This window comes from Sebastes umbrosus, unplaced genomic scaffold (genome assembly GCF_015220745.1).
Source record: "Sebastes umbrosus isolate fSebUmb1 unplaced genomic scaffold, fSebUmb1.pri S35, whole genome shotgun sequence".
Classification (NCBI taxonomy): Eukaryota; Metazoa; Chordata; class Actinopteri; order Perciformes; family Sebastidae; genus Sebastes; species Sebastes umbrosus.
Window position 1 is genome coordinate 180,001 of NW_023618440.1, and position 22,500 is coordinate 202,500.

The 22,500-nt window shown below is 38.7% G+C and overlaps 1 protein-coding gene across 9 annotated transcripts in view; it reads left to right on the plus strand.

The window, feature by feature from the left end:
• LOC119484190 (retinal guanylyl cyclase 1-like) overlaps nt 1-22,500 on the plus strand; it is a 32,956-nt gene that overhangs the window by 926 nt on the left and 9,530 nt on the right. For 4 of the 9 annotated variants that reach the window (XM_037762849.1, XM_037762848.1, XM_037762841.1 and 1 more), the window contains exons 2-11: nt 7,192-7,441; nt 8,915-9,145; nt 10,435-10,590; nt 11,904-12,046; nt 13,388-13,543; nt 13,792-13,941; nt 17,875-18,094; nt 18,981-19,056; nt 19,199-19,283; nt 22,133-22,249. In XM_037762849.1, coding sequence (XP_037618777.1) covers nt 7,201-7,441; nt 8,915-9,145; nt 10,435-10,590; nt 11,904-12,046; nt 13,388-13,543; nt 13,792-13,941; nt 17,875-18,094; nt 18,981-19,056; nt 19,199-19,283; nt 22,133-22,249 — 1,575 coding nt within the window. In that variant the 5' untranslated portion in view covers nt 7,192-7,200. Of the gene's footprint in view, nt 1-7,191; nt 7,442-8,914; nt 9,146-10,434; nt 10,591-11,903; nt 12,047-13,102; nt 13,147-13,387; nt 13,544-13,791; nt 13,942-17,874; nt 18,095-18,980; nt 19,057-19,198; nt 19,284-22,132; nt 22,250-22,500 lie in introns of those variants that run through there. The other 5 variants (XM_037762846.1, XM_037762843.1, XM_037762844.1 and 2 more) reach the window with 5 other exon arrangements.

Below are 22,500 nucleotides of genomic sequence, written 5' to 3' on the forward strand. Positions count from 1 at the left end.
CTGTAAACTGAACTGTGGTTAGATGTTATAGTTAGTTATTATAGAAAGAGTATATAATAGAAAACAGTTCTATACTGTAGACTGAACTGTGGTTAGATGTTATAGTTAGTTATTATAGAAAGAGTATATAATAGAAAACAGTTCTATACTGTAGACTGAACTGTGGTTAGATGCTATAGTTAGTTATTATAGACAGTATATAATAGAAAACAGTTCTATACTCTAGCAGGTACAGGTGTGATGATGATGTCACAGGACTGTCAGGTTCAGGTGTGTTGGATGATGTCACAGTCAGGTACAGGTGTGTTGGTGATGTGACAGGACAGTCAGGTACAGGTGTGTTGGTGATGTGACGTGGACAGTCAGGTACAGGTGTGTTGGTTGATGTCCCAGTCAGGTACAGGTGTATTGGTGACGTCACAGTCAGGTACAGGTGTGATGATGATGATGATGTTACAGTCAGGTACATGTGTGTTGGTGATGTCACAGTCAGGTACAGGTGTGTTTGATAATGATGATGTCACAGTCAGGTACAGGTGTGATGATGATGTCACAGTCAGGTACAGGTGTGTTGGCTGATGTCATAGTCAGGTACAGGTGTGTTGGCTGATTTCACAGTCAGGTACAGGTGTTGGATGATGATGATGTCACAGTACAGTCAGGTACAGGTGTGTTGGATGATGATGATGTCCCAGTACAGTCAGGTACAGGTGTGTTGGATGATGATGATGATGATGATGTCACAGTACAGTCAGGTCCAGGTGTGTTGGATGATGTCACAGTCAGGTACAGGTGTGATGATGATGTCACAGTCAGGTACAGGTGTGTTGGCTGATGTCACAGTCAGGTACAGATGTGTTGGATGATGATGATATCACAGTGCAGTCAGGTACAGGTGTGTTGGATGATGATGATGTCCCAGTACAGTCAGGTACAGGTGTGTTGGATGATGATGATGATGTCACAGTACAGTCAGGTCCAGGTGTGTTGGATGATGTCACAGTCAGGAACAGGTGTGTTTGTTGATGTCACAGTCAGGTACAGGTGTGTTGGTGATGTCACAGTCATGTAAAGGTGTGATGATGATGTCACAGTACAGTTGGGTCCAGGTGTGTTGGATGATTTCACAGTCAGGAACAGGTGTGTTGGTTGATGTCACAGTCACGTACAGGTGTGTTGGTTGATGTCACAGTCAGGTACAGATGTGTTGGATGATGATGATGTCACAGTACAGTCAGGTACAGGTGTTTTGGATGATGATGATGTCACAGTACAGTCATGTACAGGTGTGTTGGATGATGGTGATGTCACAGTACAGTCATATACAGGTGTGTTGGAGGATGATGATGTCACAGTTCAGTCAGGTACAGGTGTGTTGGTGATGTCACAGTCAGGTACAGGTGTGATGATGATGTCCTAGTCAGGTACAGATGTGTTGGTTGATGTCCCAGTCAGGTACAGATGTGTTGGTTGATGTCACAGTCAGGTACAGGTGTGTTGGTGATGTCACAGTCAGGTAAAGGTGTGATGATGATGTCCCAGTCAGGTACAGGTGTGTTGGTTGATGTCACAGTCAGGTACAGATGTATTGGATGATGATGATATCACAGTACAGTCAGGTACAGGTGTTTTGGATGATGATGACGTCACAGTACAGTCATGTACAGGTGTGTTGGATAATGTCACAGTCAGGTACATTGGTGTTGGTGATGTCACAGTCATGTACAGGTGTGTTGGATAATGTCACAGTCAGGTACAGTGGTGTTGGTGATGTCACAGTCAGGTACAGGTGTGTTGGTTGATGTCACAGTCAGGTACAGGTGTGTTGGTTGATGTCACAGTCAGGTACAGGTGTGATGATGATGATGTCACAGTCAGGTACAGGTGTGATGATGATGTCACAGTCAGGTACAGGTGTGTTGGCTGATGTTACAGTCAGGTACAGGTGTGATGATGATGTCCCAGTCAGGTACAGGTGTGTTGGCTGATGTCACAGTCAGGTACAGGTGTGTTGGCTGATGTCACAGTCAGGTACAGGTGTTGGATGATGATGATGTCACAGTACTGTCAGGTACAGGTGTGTTGGATGATGATGATGTCCCAGTACAGTCAGGTACAGGTGTGTTGGATGATGATGATGATGTCACAGTACAGTCAGGTCCAGGTGTGTTGGATGATGTCATAGTCAGGAACAGGTGTGTTTGTTGATGTCACAGTCAGGTACAGGTGTGTTGGTAATGTCACAGTCAGGTAAAGGTGTGATGATGATGTCACAGTACAGTCGGGTCCAGGTGTGTTGGATGATGTCACAGTCAGGAACAGGTGTGTTGGTTGATGTCACAGTCAGGTACAGATGTGTTGGATGATGATGATGTCACAGTCACGTACAGGTGTGTTGGTTAATGTCACAGTCTGGTACAGATGTGTTGGATGATGATGATGTCACAGTACAGTCATGTACAGGTGCGTTGGATGATGATGATGTCACAGTACAGTCAGGTAAAGGTGTGTTGGTGATGTCACAGTCAGGTACAGGTGTGATGATGATGTCACAGTCAGGTACAGATGTGTTGGTTGATGTCCCAGTCAGGTACAGGTGTGTTGGTGATGTCACAGTCAGGTACAGGTGTGTTGGTGATGTCACAGTCAGGTAAAGGTGTGTTGGTGATGTCACAGTCAGGTACAGGTGTGTTGGTTGATGTCGCAGTCAGGTACAGGTGTGTTGGTGATGTCACAGTCAGGTACAGATGTGTTGGATGATGATGATATCACAGTGCAGTCAGGTACAGGTGTGTTGGATGATGATGATGTCCCAGTACAGTCAGGTACAGGTGTGTTGGATGATGATGATGATGTCACAGTACAGTCAGGTCCAGGTGTGTTGGATGATGTCACAGTCAGGAACAGGTGTGTTTGTTGATGTCACAGTCAGGTACAGGTGTGTTGGTGATGTCACAGTCATGTAAAGGTGTGATGATGATGTCACAGTACAGTTGGGTCCAGGTGTGTTGGATGATTTCACAGTCAGGAACAGGTGTGTTGGTTGATGTCACAGTCACGTACAGGTGTGTTGGTTGATGTCACAGTCAGGTACAGATGTGTTGGATGATGATGATGTCACAGTACAGTCAGGTACAGGTGTTTTGGATGATGATGATGTCACAGTACAGTCATGTACAGGTGTGTTGGATGATGGTGATGTCACAGTACAGTCATATACAGGTGTGTTGGAGGATGATGATGTCACAGTTCAGTCAGGTACAGGTGTGTTGGTGATGTCACAGTCAGGTACAGGTGTGATGATGATGTCCTAGTCAGGTACAGATGTGTTGGTTGATGTCCCAGTCAGGTACAGATGTGTTGGTTGATGTCACAGTCAGGTACAGGTGTGTTGGTGATGTCACAGTCAGGTAAAGGTGTGATGATGATGTCCCAGTCAGGTACAGGTGTGTTGGTTGATGTCACAGTCAGGTACAGATGTATTGGATGATGATGATATCACAGTACAGTCAGGTACAGGTGTTTTGGATGATGATGACGTCACAGTACAGTCATGTACAGGTGTGTTGGATAATGTCACAGTCAGGTACATTGGTGTTGGTGATGTCACAGTCATGTACAGGTGTGTTGGATAATGTCACAGTCAGGTACAGTGGTGTTGGTGATGTCACAGTCAGGTACAGGTGTGTTGGTTGATGTCACAGTCAGGTACAGGTGTGTTGGTTGATGTCACAGTCAGGTACAGGTGTGATGATGATGATGTCACAGTCAGGTACAGGTGTGATGATGATGTCACAGTCAGGTACAGGTGTGTTGGCTGATGTTACAGTCAGGTACAGGTGTGATGATGATGTCCCAGTCAGGTACAGGTGTGTTGGCTGATGTCACAGTCAGGTACAGGTGTGTTGGCTGATGTCACAGTCAGGTACAGGTGTTGGATGATGATGATGTCACAGTACTGTCAGGTACAGGTGTGTTGGATGATGATGATGTCCCAGTACAGTCAGGTACAGGTGTGTTGGATGATGATGATGATGTCACAGTACAGTCAGGTCCAGGTGTGTTGGATGATGTCATAGTCAGGAACAGGTGTGTTTGTTGATGTCACAGTCAGGTACAGGTGTGTTGGTAATGTCACAGTCAGGTAAAGGTGTGATGATGATGTCACAGTACAGTCGGGTCCAGGTGTGTTGGATGATGTCACAGTCAGGAACAGGTGTGTTGGTTGATGTCACAGTCAGGTACAGATGTGTTGGATGATGATGATGTCACAGTCACGTACAGGTGTGTTGGTTAATGTCACAGTCTGGTACAGATGTGTTGGATGATGATGATGTCACAGTACAGTCATGTACAGGTGCGTTGGATGATGATGATGTCACAGTACAGTCAGGTAAAGGTGTGTTGGTGATGTCACAGTCAGGTACAGGTGTGATGATGATGTCACAGTCAGGTACAGATGTGTTGGTTGATGTCCCAGTCAGGTACAGGTGTGTTGGTGATGTCACAGTCAGGTACAGGTGTGTTGGTGATGTCACAGTCAGGTAAAGGTGTGTTGGTGATGTCACAGTCAGGTACAGGTGTGTTGGTTGATGTCGCAGTCAGGTACAGGTGTGTTGGTGATGTCACAGTCAGGTAAAGGTGTGATGATGATGCCACATTTAGGTACAGGTGTGTTGGTTGATGTCACAGTCAGGTACAGGTGTGATGATGTTGTCACAGTCAGGTACAGGTGTGTTGGTTAATGTCACAGTCTGGTACAGATGTGTTGGATGATGATGATGTCACAGTACAGTCAGGTACAGGTGTGTTGGTGATGTCACAGTCAGGTAAAGGTGTGTTGGTGATGTCACAGTCAGGTAAAGGTGTGATGATGATGTCACATTTTGGTACAGGTGTGTTGGTTGATGTCACAGTCAGGTACAGGTGTGATGATGTTGTCACAGTCAGGTACAGGTGTGATGATGATGGAAACTGTTACAAACATGTGAACATTGTTTCATATAAACATCATATTATAAATTTTGGAGTCAAATTAAATATACATTAGAGACGGGAGATGGGTGACTATACATTAGTATGTGATGTCATCACACAGCTGGGTGATGTCACCAGGTGAGAGTGGTGTTCAGGTAGACGTTGGCTCTCAGAGTGGTGCTGACATGTCCTCTGTCTCCCTCTCAGCTTGTGTTAAGAGCGTTAGCATTGTTGCTATACTTAGCGTTCATAGCGCTCTTTAGCATTAGCTAATGGTGTCAGTCGGTATTAACGGGAAGATTTAAAGGTCAGAGGTCACAGCAGTCAGCTGGGTTCAGCCTGTGTGATCAGTCAGAGTCTGAGATGCGACACATTAATGTAATAATATACAGTAATATACAATAATATACAATATTATACAGTAATATACAGATAAACTGTCACATATTTAATATAATATTCAGATAAACTGTCAGTTATTTAATATAATATTCAGATAAACTGTCACATATTTAATATAATATACAGATAAACTGTCAGTTATTTAATATAATATTCAGATAAACTGTCACATATTTAATATAATATTCAGATAAACTGTCAGTTATTTAATATAATATTCAGATAAACTGTCACATATTTAATATAATATTCAGATAAACTGTCACATATTTAATATAATATACAGATAAACTGTCAGTTATTTAATATAATATTCAGATAAACTGTCAGTTATTTAATATAATATTCAGATAAACTGTCACATATTTAATATAATATTCAGATAAACTGTCACATATTTAATATAATATACAGATAAACTGTCAGTTATTTAATATAATATTCAGATAAACTGTCAGTTATTTAATATAATATTCAGATAAACTGTCACATATTTAATATAATATACAGATAAACTCAGTTATTTAATATAATATACAGATAAACTGTCAGTTATTTAATATAATATTCAGATAAACTGTCACATATTTAATATAATATTCAGATAAACTGTCACATATTTAATATAATATTCAGATAAACTGTCAGTTATTTAATATAATATTCAGATAAACTCACATATTTAATATAATATACAGATAAACTGTCAGTTATTTAATATAATATACAGATAAATTGTCAGTTATTTAATATAATATACAGATAAACTGTCACATATTTAATATAATATTCAGATAAACTGTCAGTTATTTAATATAATATTCAGATAAACTCATATATTTAATATAATAGTCAGATAAACTGTCAGTTATTTAATATAATATACAGATAAACTGTCAGTTATTTAATATAATATTCAGATAAACTGTCAGTTATTTAATATAATATACAGATAAACTGTCAGTTATTTAATATAATATTTAGATAAACTGTCACATATTTAATATAATATTCAGATAAACTGTCAGTTATTTAATTTAATATTCAGATAAACTGTCACATATTTAATATAATATTCAGATAAACTGTCAGTTATTTAATATAATATACAGATAAACTGTCAGTAATTTAATATAATATACAGATAAACTGTCACATATTTAATATAATATTCAGATAAACTGTCACACATTTAATATAATATTCAGATAAACTGTCACATATTTAATATAATATTCAGATAAACTGTCACATATTTAATCAACTTAAATCAATAATTGATGAGCCAGTTTTGTGGCATCGTCTTCTTCTTTTTCTTCTCTGATATCTTCATGATCTCATTTAGAGCTGTTTGTTTCTGTCTGATGCTTTTCTGTTTATTATTATTATATTATTATTATCATTATATTATTATTATTATATTATTATAATATTATTATTGTTATATTATTATTATTATTATTATTATATATTATTATTATATTATTATGATATATTATTATTTAAGTTTGATGGTTAAAGCGAAGATGAAGTGATGTCCACAGTGTGAGTCAGCTGACCTTATCACCATGGAAACAGGTTTTGATGGTGGTGCGTCCAGGATCCTAGTTTCGTCTGATAGAGATGTAATTTGATTTGATGGATTATTGATTTGTTTGTGTTTCTGATCATCAACGACTGATGTCAGCTGAATAGTTTTTATTTTCCTCCCTGAACTGAAATCAACTGTTTCTATTGTTTCTATTGTTTTATTGTTTCTATTGTTTCTGTTGTTTTATTGTTTCTGTTGTTTCTATTATTTATTTCCTGCAGGTCGCCGGGATGCAGCTTCCCAGGTTATTGCTAGGGTCGTGTCTGTGGTTGCTAGGCATTTCTGAGATCTGGACAGCGACCTTTAAGCTGGCTCTGATTGGTCCGTGGTCATGTGATCCTATGTTCTCCCGCGCAATGCCAACAGCGGCGGCCAACCTGGCGTTGTCACGGTTACGGAGCGACAGCGGTCTGAGCAGAGGATACTGGTACGAAGTCAAACTGCTGGATGAGGACTGTTCCACCTCCAAAGGTCAGTGACCTAACGAGGAATTCATCAATTAACTAGTTTAATTAAACTGAAGGTCAGTGACCTAACGAGGAATTCATCAATTAACTAGTTTAATTAAACTGAAGGTCAGTGACCTAACGAGGAATTCATCAATTAACTAGTTTAATTAAACTGAAGGTCAGTGACCTAACGAGGAGTTCATCAATGAGCTAGTTTAATTAAACTGAAGGTCAGTGATCTAACGAGGAGGTCATCAATTAACTAGTTTAATTAAACTGAAGGTCAGTGATCTAACGAGGAGGTCATCAATTAACTAGTTTAATTAAACTGAAGGTCAGTGATCTAACGAGGAGGTCATCAATTAACTAGTTTAATTAAACTGAAGGTCAGTGATCTAACGAGGAGTTCATCAATTAACTAGTTTAATTAAACTGAAGGTCAGTGATCTAACGAGGAGTTCATCAATTAGTTTGTTTAATTAAACTGAAGGTCAGTGATCTAACGAGGAGTTCATCAATTAGTTTGTTTAATTAAACTGAAGGTCAGTGATCTAACGAGGAGTTCATCAATTAACTAGTTTAATTAAACTGAAGGTCAGTGATCTAACGAGGAATTCATCAATTAACTAGTTTAATTAAACTGAAGGTCAGTGATCTAACGAGGAGTTCATCAATTAACTAGTTTAATTAAACTGAAGGTCAGTGATCTAACGAGGAGTTCATCAATTAACTAGTTTAATTAAACTGAAGGTCAGTGATCTAACGAGGAGTTCATCAATTAGTTTGTTTAATTAAACTGAAAGTCAGTGATCTAACGAGGAGTTCATCAATTAACTAGTTTAATTAAACTGAAGGTCAGTGATCTAACGAGGAGTTCATCAATTAGTTTGTTTAATTTAACTGAAGGTCAGTGATCTAACGAGGAGTTCATCAATGAGCTAGTTTAATTAAACTGAAGGTCAGTGATCTAAGGAGGAGTTCATCAATTAACTAGTTTAATTAAACTGAAGGTCAGTGATCTAACGAGGAGTTCATCAATTAACTAGTTTAATTAAACTGAAGGTCAGTGATCTAACGAGGAGTTCATCAATTAACTTATTTAATTAAACAGAATCATTTTAATTGAACAGAATCATTAGATCGTGATATGACGGGGCGGAGCTGGTTGTCCTTTAACCACCAGGTTCGATTCTCTCTGCATGTCCAAGAGTCTTTGAGCAAGGCACTGAACCCCAAACTGCTCCTAATGACGAGGGTTCAATTCACATTTATCAATGTATCAATGTATCATGTATGTATACGACCACTCCAAAGAAGTTAAAGTCATATAAAATATATAGATTAAACCTGTTTTAGAACAACTGCATGTATATGACCACTCTATACTAAAGTTATAGTTATATAAAATATATAGATTAAACCTGTTATATGACATTAATTCCAATGATGACTGTTGATATCTCACCTGTGATTCTTCTTCTTCTGTGGTTTTCAGCTCTGACAGAACTCGGGGACATGGATGGCTATGGCCACGCCTACATTGGACCCTTCAACCCCGCCCTCTGTCATGCTGCCTCCTTATTGGCTCAGCACTGGGAGGTGGGGCTTGCCTCTCCAGGCTGTCTGGATGCTGATTGGCCGAACCTACCGCCCGTCACTCCGCCCAGCAAAGTCCTGTTCACCGTGCTCAGGTTCTTCCGCTGGACGCACGTCGCCGTCATCTCAGGTGAGGAGGTGATGTCACTGCAGGTGCGTGGTTTATAATGAGGAGATGATGTCACTGCAGGGGCGTGGTCTATAATGAGGAGATGATGTCACTGCAGGGGCGTGGTCTATAATGAGGAGGTGATGTCACTGCAGGGGCGTGGTTTATAATGAGGAGGTGATGTCACTGCAGGGGCGTGGTTTATAATGAGGAGATGATGTCACTGCAGGGGCGTGGTTTATAATGAGGAGATGATGTCACTGCAGGGGCGTGGTTTATAATGAGGAGGTGATGTCACTGCAGGGGCGTGGTTTATAATGAGGAGATGATGTCACTGCAGGGGCGTGGTCTATAATGAGGAGATGATGTCACTGCAGGGGCGTGGTCTATAATGAGGAGGTGATGTCACTGCAGGGGCGTGGTCTATAATGAGGAGGTGATGTCACTGCAGGGGCGTGGTCTATAATGAGGAGGTGATGTCACTGCAGGGGCGTGGTCTATAATGAGGAGATGATGTCACTGCAGGGGCGTGGTCTATAATGAGGAGGTGATGTCACTGCAGGGGCGTGGTTTATAATGAGGAGATGATGTCACTGCAGGGGCGTGGTCTATAATGAGGAGATGATGTCACTGCAGGGGCGTGGTCTATAATGAGGAGGTGATGTCACTGCAGGGGCGTGGTCTATAATGAGGAGGTGATGTCACTGCAGGGGCGTGGTTTATAATGAGGAGGTGATGTCACTGCAGGGGCGTGGTCTATAATGAGGAGGTGATGTCACTGCAGGGGCGTGGTCTATAATGAGGAGGTGATGTCACTGCAGGGGCGTGGTCTAATGAGGAGGTGATGTCACTGCAGGGGCGTGGTCTATAATAAGGAGATGATGTCACTGCAGGGGCGTGGTCTATAATGAGGAGGTGATGTCACTGCAGGGGCGTGGTCTATAATGAGGAGATGATGTCACTGCAGGGGCGTGGTCTATAATGAGGGTGTGATGTCACTGCAGGGGCGTGGTCTATAATGAGGAGGTGATGTCACTGCAGGGGCGTGGTCTATAATGAGGGTGTGATGTCACTGCAGGTGCGTGGTCTATAATGAGGGTGTGATGTCACTGCAGGTGCGTGGTCTATAATGAGGAGGTGATGTCACTGCAGGGGCGTGGTCTATAATGAGGGTGTGATGTCACTGCAGGGGCGTGGTCTATAATGAGGGTGTGATGTCACTGCAGGGGCGTGGTCTATAATGAGGGTGTGATGTCACTATCTGTTAATCGTCTCTCACTTTGTCCTTCCTCTTCCTGATTGGTCATCAGCTCCATCCGACCTATGGGAGAGCACCGGACAGGAAGTGGCCTCGGCGCTCAGAGCTCTGGGCCTGCCGATTGGTCCGGTAGTTACCATGGAAACAAAGAACAAGGGCGGACCTCGGGAGGCGCTCAGAGCGATCAGAGAGGCTGACAAGGTCAAAGGTCAGAGCTGAAAGATGAACTGAGACTGAAGTGTGATTATGTCTCTAGATGTAATCTGACACATTTAATCCTCCAGATTATCATCAGATTAAGTGGTGGACACTGCTCGCGTGAGACCCGCATGAGGCTCGCATGAGGCTCGCGTGGCGGCTTGTTTTTTATTTCGGCGTCCATGTTAACAGGTTAGAGTGGACACACTGCCCGCATGAGACGCGCGTCTATTTTATAGAATAGAAGGCTCGCCTATTTTACACGCGAGCCGCTCGCGTCTCGGCTGCGTGTCCCAGCAGCAACAGACAGTGAAGGTGATCTATTGACAGTATATGGACATCATACCAGCAACATAATACAGTTTACATGTCTAGTAATCTGTAGAATATGTCACAGACAGTGAAGGTGATCTATTGACAGTATATTAACATCATACCAGCAACATAATACAGTTTCCATGTCTAGACATCTGTAGAATATGTCACAGACAGTGAAGGTGATCTATTGACAGTATATTAACTTCATACCAGCAAGACTTTACTACAGTTTACAGGTTTATCTGTAGAATATGTTACGGAGATGAAAAAAAGTAAAGTTAAGTAAATTTATTTTTAAATCAACACTTCCTGCTCTCATTTCAAAATAAAAGCCCTCAGGCGTTTTTTCTATAGACAGAATCCCTTCATTTGTTAACACGAGGCTTTTATTCTGAAATATGAGCAGTCAGTGCTGTGGAACACGCAGTCACTTTGAGAGCTCCAAGAATTGATCAAGTTTGGGGTTTAAATCAGCACTTCCTGCTTTCATTTCAAAATAAAAGCCCTAAAGCGGGTTTTCTTTGCACAGAATTCCTTCATTTGTTAACACGAGGCTTTTATTCTGAAATATGTGCCAGACAGTGATGTGGAACAAGCAGTGACTTGGAAAGCATCATAAATGAATACAGTAGGAGTTTTAATTGTGGATTATTACTATTATTTACTAATTACCACGTTACTGAACCTTTCTCTGTCTAACATAAATATAAATTATATTTATCATGAAGTTAAATGGCCATTAAAAGGCAAACTTTATTCAGAAAGAAAGAGCTGACAGCAGCAGCAGAAACACAGCTGACAAGCAGCCGACACGCAGCCGACAAGTAGCCGACACACAGCCAACAAGCAGCCAACAAGCAGCCAACAAGCGTCTAGTGTGAACACCAGACTCCTGCATCACGCAGCCACCACGCAATGTAGACGCCACGTGAGCCTCATGCGGGCAGTGTGCCCACGGCTTTAACATCTAAAACACTTATAACAAATTTATTTCTTGTTTTTCAGTGGTGATAATGTGCATGAGCTCCGTCCTGATTGGTGGAGAGGATCAGAGAGAGCTCCTATTGGCTGCTCTGGACACGGGGATGGTTTCCGACGGTTACGTGTTTATTCCGTACGACGCCCTGCTGTACGCCATGCCGTACCAGGTATATATAATATATACTATACTATACTATATACTATACAGTTTATTCCATACGACGCCCTGCTGTACCAGGTATATATAATATATACTATACTATATACTATACAGTTTATTCCGTACGATGCCCTGCTGTACGCCATGCCGTACCAGGTATATATAATATATACTATACTATATACTATACAGCTTATTCTGTACGACGCCCTGCTGTACGCCATGCTGTACCAGGTATATATAATATATACTATACTATACTATATACTATACAGTTTACTCCATACGACGCCCTGCTGTACTCCATGCCGTACCAGGTATATATAATATGTACTATACTATATACTATACAGTTTACTCCGTACGACGCCCTGCTGTACGCCATGCTGTACCAGATATATATAATATATACTATACTATACTATATACTATACAGTTTACTCCGTACGACGCCCTGCTGTACTCCATGCCGTACCAGGTATATATAATATATACTATACTATACTATATACTCTACAGTTTATTCCGTACATCGCCCTGCTGTACGCCATGCTGTACCAGATATATATAATATATACTATACTATATACTCTACTGTTTATTCCGTACGTCGCCCTGCTGTACGCCATGCCGTACCAGGTATATATAATATATACTATACTATATACTCTACTGTTTATTCCGTACGTCGCCCTGCTGTACACCATGCCGTACCAGGTATATATAATATATACTATACTATATACTATACAGTTTATTCTGTACGATGCCCTGCTGTACGCCATGCTGTACCAGGTATATATAATATATACTATACTATATACTATACAGTTTATTCCGTACGACGCCCTGCTGTACGCCATGCCGTACCAGGTATATATAATATATACTATACTATATACTCTACTGTTTATTCCGTACGTCGCCCTGCTGTACACCATGCCGTACCAGGTATATATAATATATACTATACTATATACTATACAGTTTATTCTGTACGACGCCCTGCTGTACGCCATGCTGTACCAGGTATATATAATATATGCTATACTATATACTCTACAGTTTATTCCGTACGACGCCCTGCTGTACGCCATGCCGTACCAGGTAACCGATCACTTTAATACCAAACAGACGGATCGGACTTCATCAAACTGCTGCAGTTCAACACAAAACTCTTTAATAACTCAATATGTATATATACTGTATATAGTATATAGTACATATACTGTATATATACTGTATACAGTATATATATAGTATATACTGTATACAGTATATAGTACATAAACTGTATATATACCGACCCCCAGAATAATGTTCATGGTTCTCTCGTCTGTCCAATCAGGATGCAGCATTTCCTCAGCTGACCAATAGCACGCAGCTTCGCCACGCCTACAGCTCCGTTCTGACCGTTACCATGGCGTCCGACCAGAGTTTCTACGAAGCTTTTCGTCAGGCGCAAATCAACCGCGAGATCCGGTCGGCTGTGGCCGCCACCGAGGTAAATACACAACTATGACTACACAGCAACTAGTACTACACAACAAAAAACAACATTTACTCAACATGTAAAAATAAAAACAAAACTTTATCTGTTGATTTGAGATGAATTTATATATATTATATTATATTTATATTATATATAGATGAATTTAGATGAATGAATAAATCAAATCAAAGTTAAAACTATTGAAATGTAATGAAGTATAAATGAATGATGAAAGTATTGTACTGTGTTTTCGTCTGCAGGTGTCTCCGGTCTTTGGGACCATCTTTAACATGGTGTACTTCGTTGCTAAGGCGGTGGAGGAGCGTCGTCAGGCGGGGGGCGGGAACTGGGTGACAGGCAATCAGCTCGTCCAATCAGATGGAGGCTTTGATTTCCAGGGTTTCAATCAGGTCAGAAACATTTCAACATTTAACTCAAATAATACATTTAAATACATTATTATACTATACTATACTATACTATACTATACTATACTATACTATAATATACTATACTATACTACACTATACTATACTATACTATACTATACTATACTATACTATAATATACTATACTATACTACACTATACTATACTATACTATACTATACTATATATACTATACTATAATATACTATACTATAATATACTATACTATACTATACTATACTATACTATATATACTATACTATACTATATTATACTATACTATACTACACTATACTATACTATACTATACTATATATACTATACTATACTATAATATACTATACTATACTATACTATACTATAATATACTATACTATACTATAATATACTATACTACACTACACTATAATATACTATACTACACTACACTATAATATACTATACTATATATATACTATACTACACTATACTATACTATACTACACTATAATATATATATATACTATACTATATATACTATACTATATATATACTATACTACGCTATAATATACTATAATATACTATACTATACTATATATATACTATACTATACTACACTATACTATACTATACTATATATACTATACTATACTATATATATATAATTTACTATACTATACTACACTATAATATACTATACTATATATACTATACTATACTATATATATATACTTTACTATACTATATTATACTATATATAAATACTTTACTATACTATACTACACTATATATACTATACACTACACTATATATACTATACTATATATACTATACTATATATATATATACTTTACTATACTATACTATATATATACTATACTATACTATACATATACTATACTATATATATACTTTACTATACTATACTATATACTATACTATATATATACTATACTATATATATACTATACTATATATATATACTATACTATATATATACTATAATATATATATACTATACTATATATATACTATACTATATATACTACACTATACTATATATACTATACTATATATATATATACTTTACTATACTATACTATATATATACTTTACTATACTATACTACACTATAATATACTATACTATATATACTATACTATACTATATATATACACTTTACTATACTATACTATAATATACTATACTATACTACACTATAATATACTATACTATATATATACTATACTATATATATACTTTACTATACTATACATATATACTATACTATATATATAGATATACTATATATATACTATACTATATATATATATACACTATATATACTATGCTATATATATATACACTATACTATATATATACACTATACTATACTATATATATACTATACTATATATATATACTATACTATATAGATATACTATACTTACTATACTATACTATATATATATATATACTATACTATACTACAATATACTATACTATACTATATATATATACATACTATACTATACTATATATATATACACTATACTATACTATACTATAAACGCTGGTTCACTGAATTCATTTCAAAATTTAACACAAATAATACATTTAAATACATTATTATACTATACTATATATTATATATTATACTATACTATACTATACTATACTATAAACTGTATATAGTATAAACGCTGGTTCCCTGAATGGAGGTGACATGAGACCTGAAGACTGAAACCTCACATTAAGTTTTATTTGGTTGAATCCGTCACATCGTGGAGCTCAGAGCTCAGAGCTCAGAGCCCAGAGCCCAGAGCCCAGAGCCCAGAGCCCAGAGCCCAGAGCCCAGAGCTCAGAGCCCAGAGCCCAGAGCCCAGAGCCCAGAGCCCAGAGCCCAGAGCCCAGAGCCCAGAGCCCAGAGCCCAGAGCTCAGAGCCCAGAGCTCAGAGCCCAGAGCCCAGAGCTCAGAGCCCAGAGCCCAGAGCTCAGAGCCCAGAGCCCAGAGCCCAGAGCCCAGAGCTCAGAGCCCAGAGCCCAGAGCCCAGAGCTCAGAGCCCAGAGCCCAGAGCCCAGAGCTCAGAGCCCAGAGCCCAGAGCCCAGAGCCCAGAGCCCAGAGCTCAGAGCTCAGAGCTCTGAGCTCGACGTAGTTAAATCTCAGAGATTAGAAGATGTCCCTAACCCTATATATTATATATTCTATACATTCTATATATTATATATTATATATTCTATACATTCTATATTTATATATATTTATCATCAGTCCGTTCCTACAGAGGTCCCACTCCTCCTGTTTGTAAACACTTTCTATTTTAGTGACATCATCAGTCACATGATGAACCGATGATGATGAGCACGAGGAGGAAGATGTTGTCAGCTCCAGTTTCATCACCTCTACTCTTCTTCTTCTCTTCTTCTCTTCTTCTTCTTCTTCTTCTTCTTCTCTTCTCTTCTTCTCTTCTCCTCTCTCCTTCTTCTCTTCTCTTCTTCTTCTCTTCTCTTCTTCTTCTCTTCTCTTCTTCTTCTCTTCTTCTTCTCTTCTTCTTCTCTTCTTCTTCTCTTCTCCTCTCTCCTTCTTCTCTTCTCTTCTTCTTCTCTTCTCTTCTCTTCTCTTCTTCTTCTTCTTCTTCTTCTCTTCTTCTTCTCTTCTCTTCTTCTTCTCCTCCTTGTCTTCTTCTTCTCTTCTTCTTCTTCTCTTCTTCTCTTCTTCTTCTTCTCTTCTCTTCTTCTTCTCCTTGTCTTCTTCTTCTCTTCTTCTTCTTCTCTTCTTCTCTTCTTCTCTTCTCTTCTTCTTCTCTTCTTCTTCTCTTCTCTTCTTCTTCTTCTTCTTCTTCTCTTCTTCTTCTTCTCTTCTCTTCTTCTTCTCCTTGTCTTCTTCTTCTCTTCTTCTTCTTCTCTTCTTCTCTTCTTCTTCTTCTCTTCTTCTTGTTATCTCCTTCTTCTTCTCTTCTTCTTCTGTTCTTCTCTTCTTCTTCTCTTCTTCTTCTTCTTCTCTTCTCTTCTTCTTCTCTTCTTCTTCTCTTCTTCTTCTTCTTCTTGTCTTCTTCTTCTCTTCTTCTTCTTCTCTTCTTCTTCTCTTCTTCTTCTTCTCTTCTTCTTCTTCTGTTCTTCTCTTCTTCTTCTCTTCTTCTTCTTCTTCTTCTCTTCTTCTTCTCTTCTTCTTCTTCTTCTTGTCTTCTTCTTCTCTTCTTCTTCTTCTCTTCTTCTTCTTCTCTTCTTCTCTTCTTCTTCATCTCTTCTTCTTCTTCTCTTCTTCTTGTTATCTCCTTCTTCTCTTCTCTTCTTCTTCTTCTCTTCTTCTTCTCTTCTTCTTTTCTTCTTCATCTCTTCTTCTCTTCTCTTCTTCTTCTTCTCTTCTTCTTCTTCTTCTCTTCTTCTTTTCTTCTTCATCTCTTCTTCTTCATCTCTTCTTCTTCTTCTCTTCTCTTCTCTTCTCTTCTCATCTCTTCTTCTTCATCTCTTCTTCTTCTTCTCTTCTTCTTCTTCTCTTCTCTTCTCTTCTTCTTTTCTTCTTCATCTCTTCTTCTTCATCTCTTCTTCTTCTTCTCTTCTTCTTCTTCTCTTCTCTTCTCTTCTCTTCTTCTTTTCTTCTTCATCTCTTCTTCTTCATCTCTTCTTCTTCTTCTCTTCTTCTTCTTCTCTTCTCTTCTCTTCTTCTTCTCTTCTTCTTCTTCTCTTCTTCTTCTTCTCTTCTCTTCTCTTCTTCTTCTCTTCTTCTTCTTCTCTTCTTCTTCTCTTCTTCTTCATCTCTTCTTCTTCATCTCTTCTTCTTCTTCTCTTCTCTTCTTCTTCATCTCTTCTTCTTCTTCTCTTCTTCTTCTTCTCTTCTTCTTCATCTCTTCTTCTTCTTCTCTTCTCTTCTCTTCTCTTCTTCTCTTCTCTTCTTCTTCATCTCTTCTTCTTCTTCTCTTCTTCTTTTCTCAGGTGTTGTACGGAGGTAAAGAGGGGCGTGGCCTGCAGGCCAGATACGTGGTGTTGGACAGCGATGGCGACCGACTTGTGCCGACGCACTCGCTCGCTCCGACTCACACCGACGGGACGGTCGGCAGTCTGAGACCGCTGAGTCGCTCCTTCACCTTCACCGGAGGGAAACCCCCCACCGCCAGCTTCTGTTGGTTCAGTCCAGAGGAGGCCTGCAGTGAGGGTGTGTTCACTGACCTACAGGGAGGGTGGGAACTTTGTCCATCATAGGTTCAGTCCACAGGAAGCCTGCAGTGAGGGTGTGTTCACTGACCTACAGGGAGGGTGGGAACTTTGTCTATCATAGGTTCAGTCCACAGGAAGCCTGCAGTGAGGGTGTGTTCACTGACCTACAGGGAGGGTGGGAACTTTGTCCATCATAGGTTCAGTCCACAGGAAGCCTGCAGTGAGGGTGTGTTCACTGACCTACAGGGAGGGTGGGAACTTTGTCCATCATAGGTTCAGTCCACAGGAAGCCTGCAGTGAGGGTGTGTTCACTGACCTACAGGGAGGGTGGGAACTTTGTCTATCATAGGTTCAGTCCACAGGAGGCCTGCAGTGAGGGTGTGTTCACTGACCTACAGGGAGGGTGGGAACTTTGTCCATCATAGGTTCAGTCCACAGGAAGCCTGCAGTGAGGGTGTGTTCACTGACCTACAGGGAGGGTGGGAACTTTGTCTATCATAGGTTCAGTCCAGAGGAGGCCTGCAGTGAGGGTGTGTTCACTGACCTACAGGGAGGGTGGGAACTTTGTCTATCATAGGTTCAGTCCAGAGGAGGCCTGCAGTGAGGGTGTGTTCACTGACCTACAGGGAGGGTGGGAACTTTGTCCATCATAGGTTCAGTCCACAGGAAGCCTGCAGTGAGGGTGTGTTCACTGACCTACAGGGAGGGTGGGAACTTTTTCGATCATAGATTCTATTAGCTGTGTCTGTGATGGGATGTTCAGGTGCTGCTGGGAAAGTTCAGGATGTCGATGCTAACTCAAGGTCTGGGCTCTGTAGAGCGTCCCCTACCTACCATCATAGTAATGAGTGTATATTATGTATATTTTCTGTGTATTTCTGCAGGTTTGGACACCATGATGATGTTCTTTATCTTCCTCCTGTTCTGCGCTCTGATTGGAGCGTTTGTCTACAGGATCAGGTGAAGACACTCAGTCTGAACTCCAGCACCATAAATCATTTAAATGATCTATTGATGAAGTGTAAACCTGATCAAGGCTTCAAATTATAATAATACGAATATTACTGCTACTACTACTACTAATAGTAATATGTGTGTACAGGAAGAACAGGAGAACAGCAAACATCACCAAACTGATCCTGACTCTGGACGACATCGTCTTCATCGACACTCAAGTCAGCAGGAAGGTTAGAAACCCTTTACTAGTACTTAAAGTACCTTTAACAGTACTCTTTATACTACCAGTTCATTAAAGTACCTTTAAGAGTACTCTTTATACTACCAGTTCATTAAAGTACCTTTAACAGTACTCTTTATACTACCAGTTCATTAAAGTACCTTTAAGAGTACTCTTTATACTACCAGTTCATTAAAGTACCTTTAAGAGTACTCTTTATACTACCAGTTCATTAAAGTACCTTTAAGAGTACTCTTTATGCTACCAGTTCATTAAAGTACCTTTAAGAGTACTCTTTATACTACCAGTTCATTAAAGTACCTTTAAGAGTACTCTTTATACTACCAGTTCACTAAAGTACCATTAACAGTACTCTTTATACTACCAGTTCATTAAAGTACCTTTAAGAGTACTCTTTATGCTACCAGTTCATTAAAGTACCTTTAAGAGTACTCTTTATACTACCAGTTCATTAAAGTACCTTTAAGAGTACTCTTTATACTACCAGTTCATTAAAGTACCTTTAAGAGTACTCTTTATACTACCAGTTCATTAAAGTACCTTTAAGAGTACTCTTTATACTACCAGTTCATTAAAGTACCTTTAAGAGTACTCTTTATACTACCAGTTCATTAAAGTACCTTTAAGAGTACTCTTTATACTACCAGTTCACTAAAGTACCATTAACAGTACTCTTTATACTACCAGTTCATTAAAGTACCTTTAAGAGTACTCTTTATGCTACCAGTTCATTAAAGTACCTTTAAGAGTACTCTTTATACTACCAGTTCATTAAAGTACCTTTAAGAGTACTCTTTATACTACCAGTTCATTAAAGTACCTTTAAGAGTACTCTTTATACTACCAGTTCATTAAAGTACCTTTAAGAGTACTCTTTATACTACCAGTTCATTAAAGTACCTTTAAGAGTACTCTTTATGCTACCAGTTCATTAAAGTACCTTTAAGAGTACTCTTTATGCTACCAGTTCATTAAAGTACCTTTAAGAGTACTCTTTATGCTACCAGTTCATTAAAGTACCTTTAAGAGTACTCTTTATACTACCAGTTCATTAAAGTACCTTTAAGAGTACTCTTTATGCTACCAGTTCATTAAAGTACCTTTAAGAGTACTCTTTATACTATCAGTTCATTAAAGTACCTTTAAGAGTACTCTTTATACTACCAGTTCATTAAAGTACCTTTAAGAGTACTCTTTATGCTACCAGTTCATTAAAGTACCTTTAAGAGTACTCTTTATACTATCACTACACTAAAGTACCTTTAAGAGTACTCTTTATACTACCACTTAACTAAAGTACCATTAACAGTACTCTTTATACTACCAGTTCACTAAAGTACCTTTAAGAGTACTCTTTATACTACCAGTTCATTAAAGTACCTTTAAGAGTACTCTTTATACTACCAGTTCACTAAAGTACCATTAACAGTACTCTTTATACTACCAGTTCATTAAAGTACCTTTAAGAGTACTCTTTATACTATCACTACACTAAAGTACCATTAACAGTACTCTTTATACTACCACTTAACTAAAGTACCTTTAAGAGTACTCTTTATACTACCACTTAACTAAAGTACCATTAACAGTACTCTTTATACTACCAGTTCACTAAAGTACCATTAACAGTACTCTTTATACTACCAGTTCATTAAAGTACCTTTAAGAGTACTCTTTATACTACCACTTAACTAAAGTACCATTAACAGTACACTTTATACTACCAGTTCATTAAAGTACCTTTAAGAGTACTCTTTATACTACCAGTTCATTAAAGTACCTTTAAGAGTACTCTTTATACTACCAGTTCATTAAAGTACCATTAACAGTACTCTTTATACTACCACTACACTAAAGTACCTTTAAGAGTACTCTTTATACTACCAGTTCATTAAAGTACCTTTAAGAGTACTCTTTATACTACCAGTTCATTAAAGTACCATTAACAGTACTCTTTATACTACCAGTTCATTAAAGTACCTTTAAGAGTACTCTTTATACTACCAGTTCATTAAAGTACCATTAATAGTACTCTTTATACTACCAGTACTAGTACTAACTGTTTATACTGGTAACAGTACCAGTACTTACTGTTTCTACTGGTACCAGTACTAGTACTTACTGTTTATACTGGTAAGAGTACTAGTACTTACTGTTTATACTGGTACCACTACTAGTACTTACTGTTTATACTGGTAAGAGTACTAGTATTTACTGTTTATACTGGTACCAGTACTAGTACTTACTGTTTATACTGGTAACAGTACCAGTACTTACTGTTTATACTGGTACCAGTACGAGTACTAACTGTTTACACTGGTAACAGTACTAGTACTTACTGTTTATACTGGTAAGAGTACTAGTATTTACTGTTTATACTGGTACCAGTACTAGTACTTACTGTTTTTACTGGTAAGAGTACTAGTATTTACTGTTTATACTGGTACCAGTACTAGTACTTACTGTTTATACTGGTAACAGTACCAGTACTTACTGTTTATACTGGTACCAGTACTAGTACTAACTGTTTATACTGGTAACAGTACCAGTACTTACTGTTTATACTGGTACCAGTACTAGTACTTACTGTTTATACTGGTAAGAGTACCAGTACTTACTGTTTATACTGGTACCAGTACTAGTACTTACTGTTTATACTGGTATCAGTACTAGTACTTACTGTTTATACTGGTACCAGTACTAGTACTAGTACTTACTGTTTATACTGGTACCACTACTAGTACTTGTACTTACTGTTTATACTGGTACCAGTACTAGTACTTACTGTTTATACTTGTACCAGTACTAGTACTTACTGTTTATTCTATTTTTTTGTAGAAACTCAATGATGAATCCATCATGAGGAGTCTTCTGGAAATTAAAACTCCGTTTCGCTCTATTGCTCGAAGTTACATCCTGACGACACCTGAGAGCTCAAACATAGGAATACTGGAGGTACAACTCACCTTTACCTGTCTGTGTACCTGTACCTCTACCTGTCTGTGTACAGTTACCTCTACCTGTACCTGTCTGTGTACCTGTACCTCTACCTGTCTGTTTACCTGTACCTCTACCTGTCTGTGTACCTGTAACTCTACCTGTCTGTGTACCTGTCTGTGTACCTGTACCTCTACCTGTCTGTGTACCTGTACCTCTACCGGTCGGTTTACCTGTACATCTACCTGTCTGTGTACCTGTACCTCTAC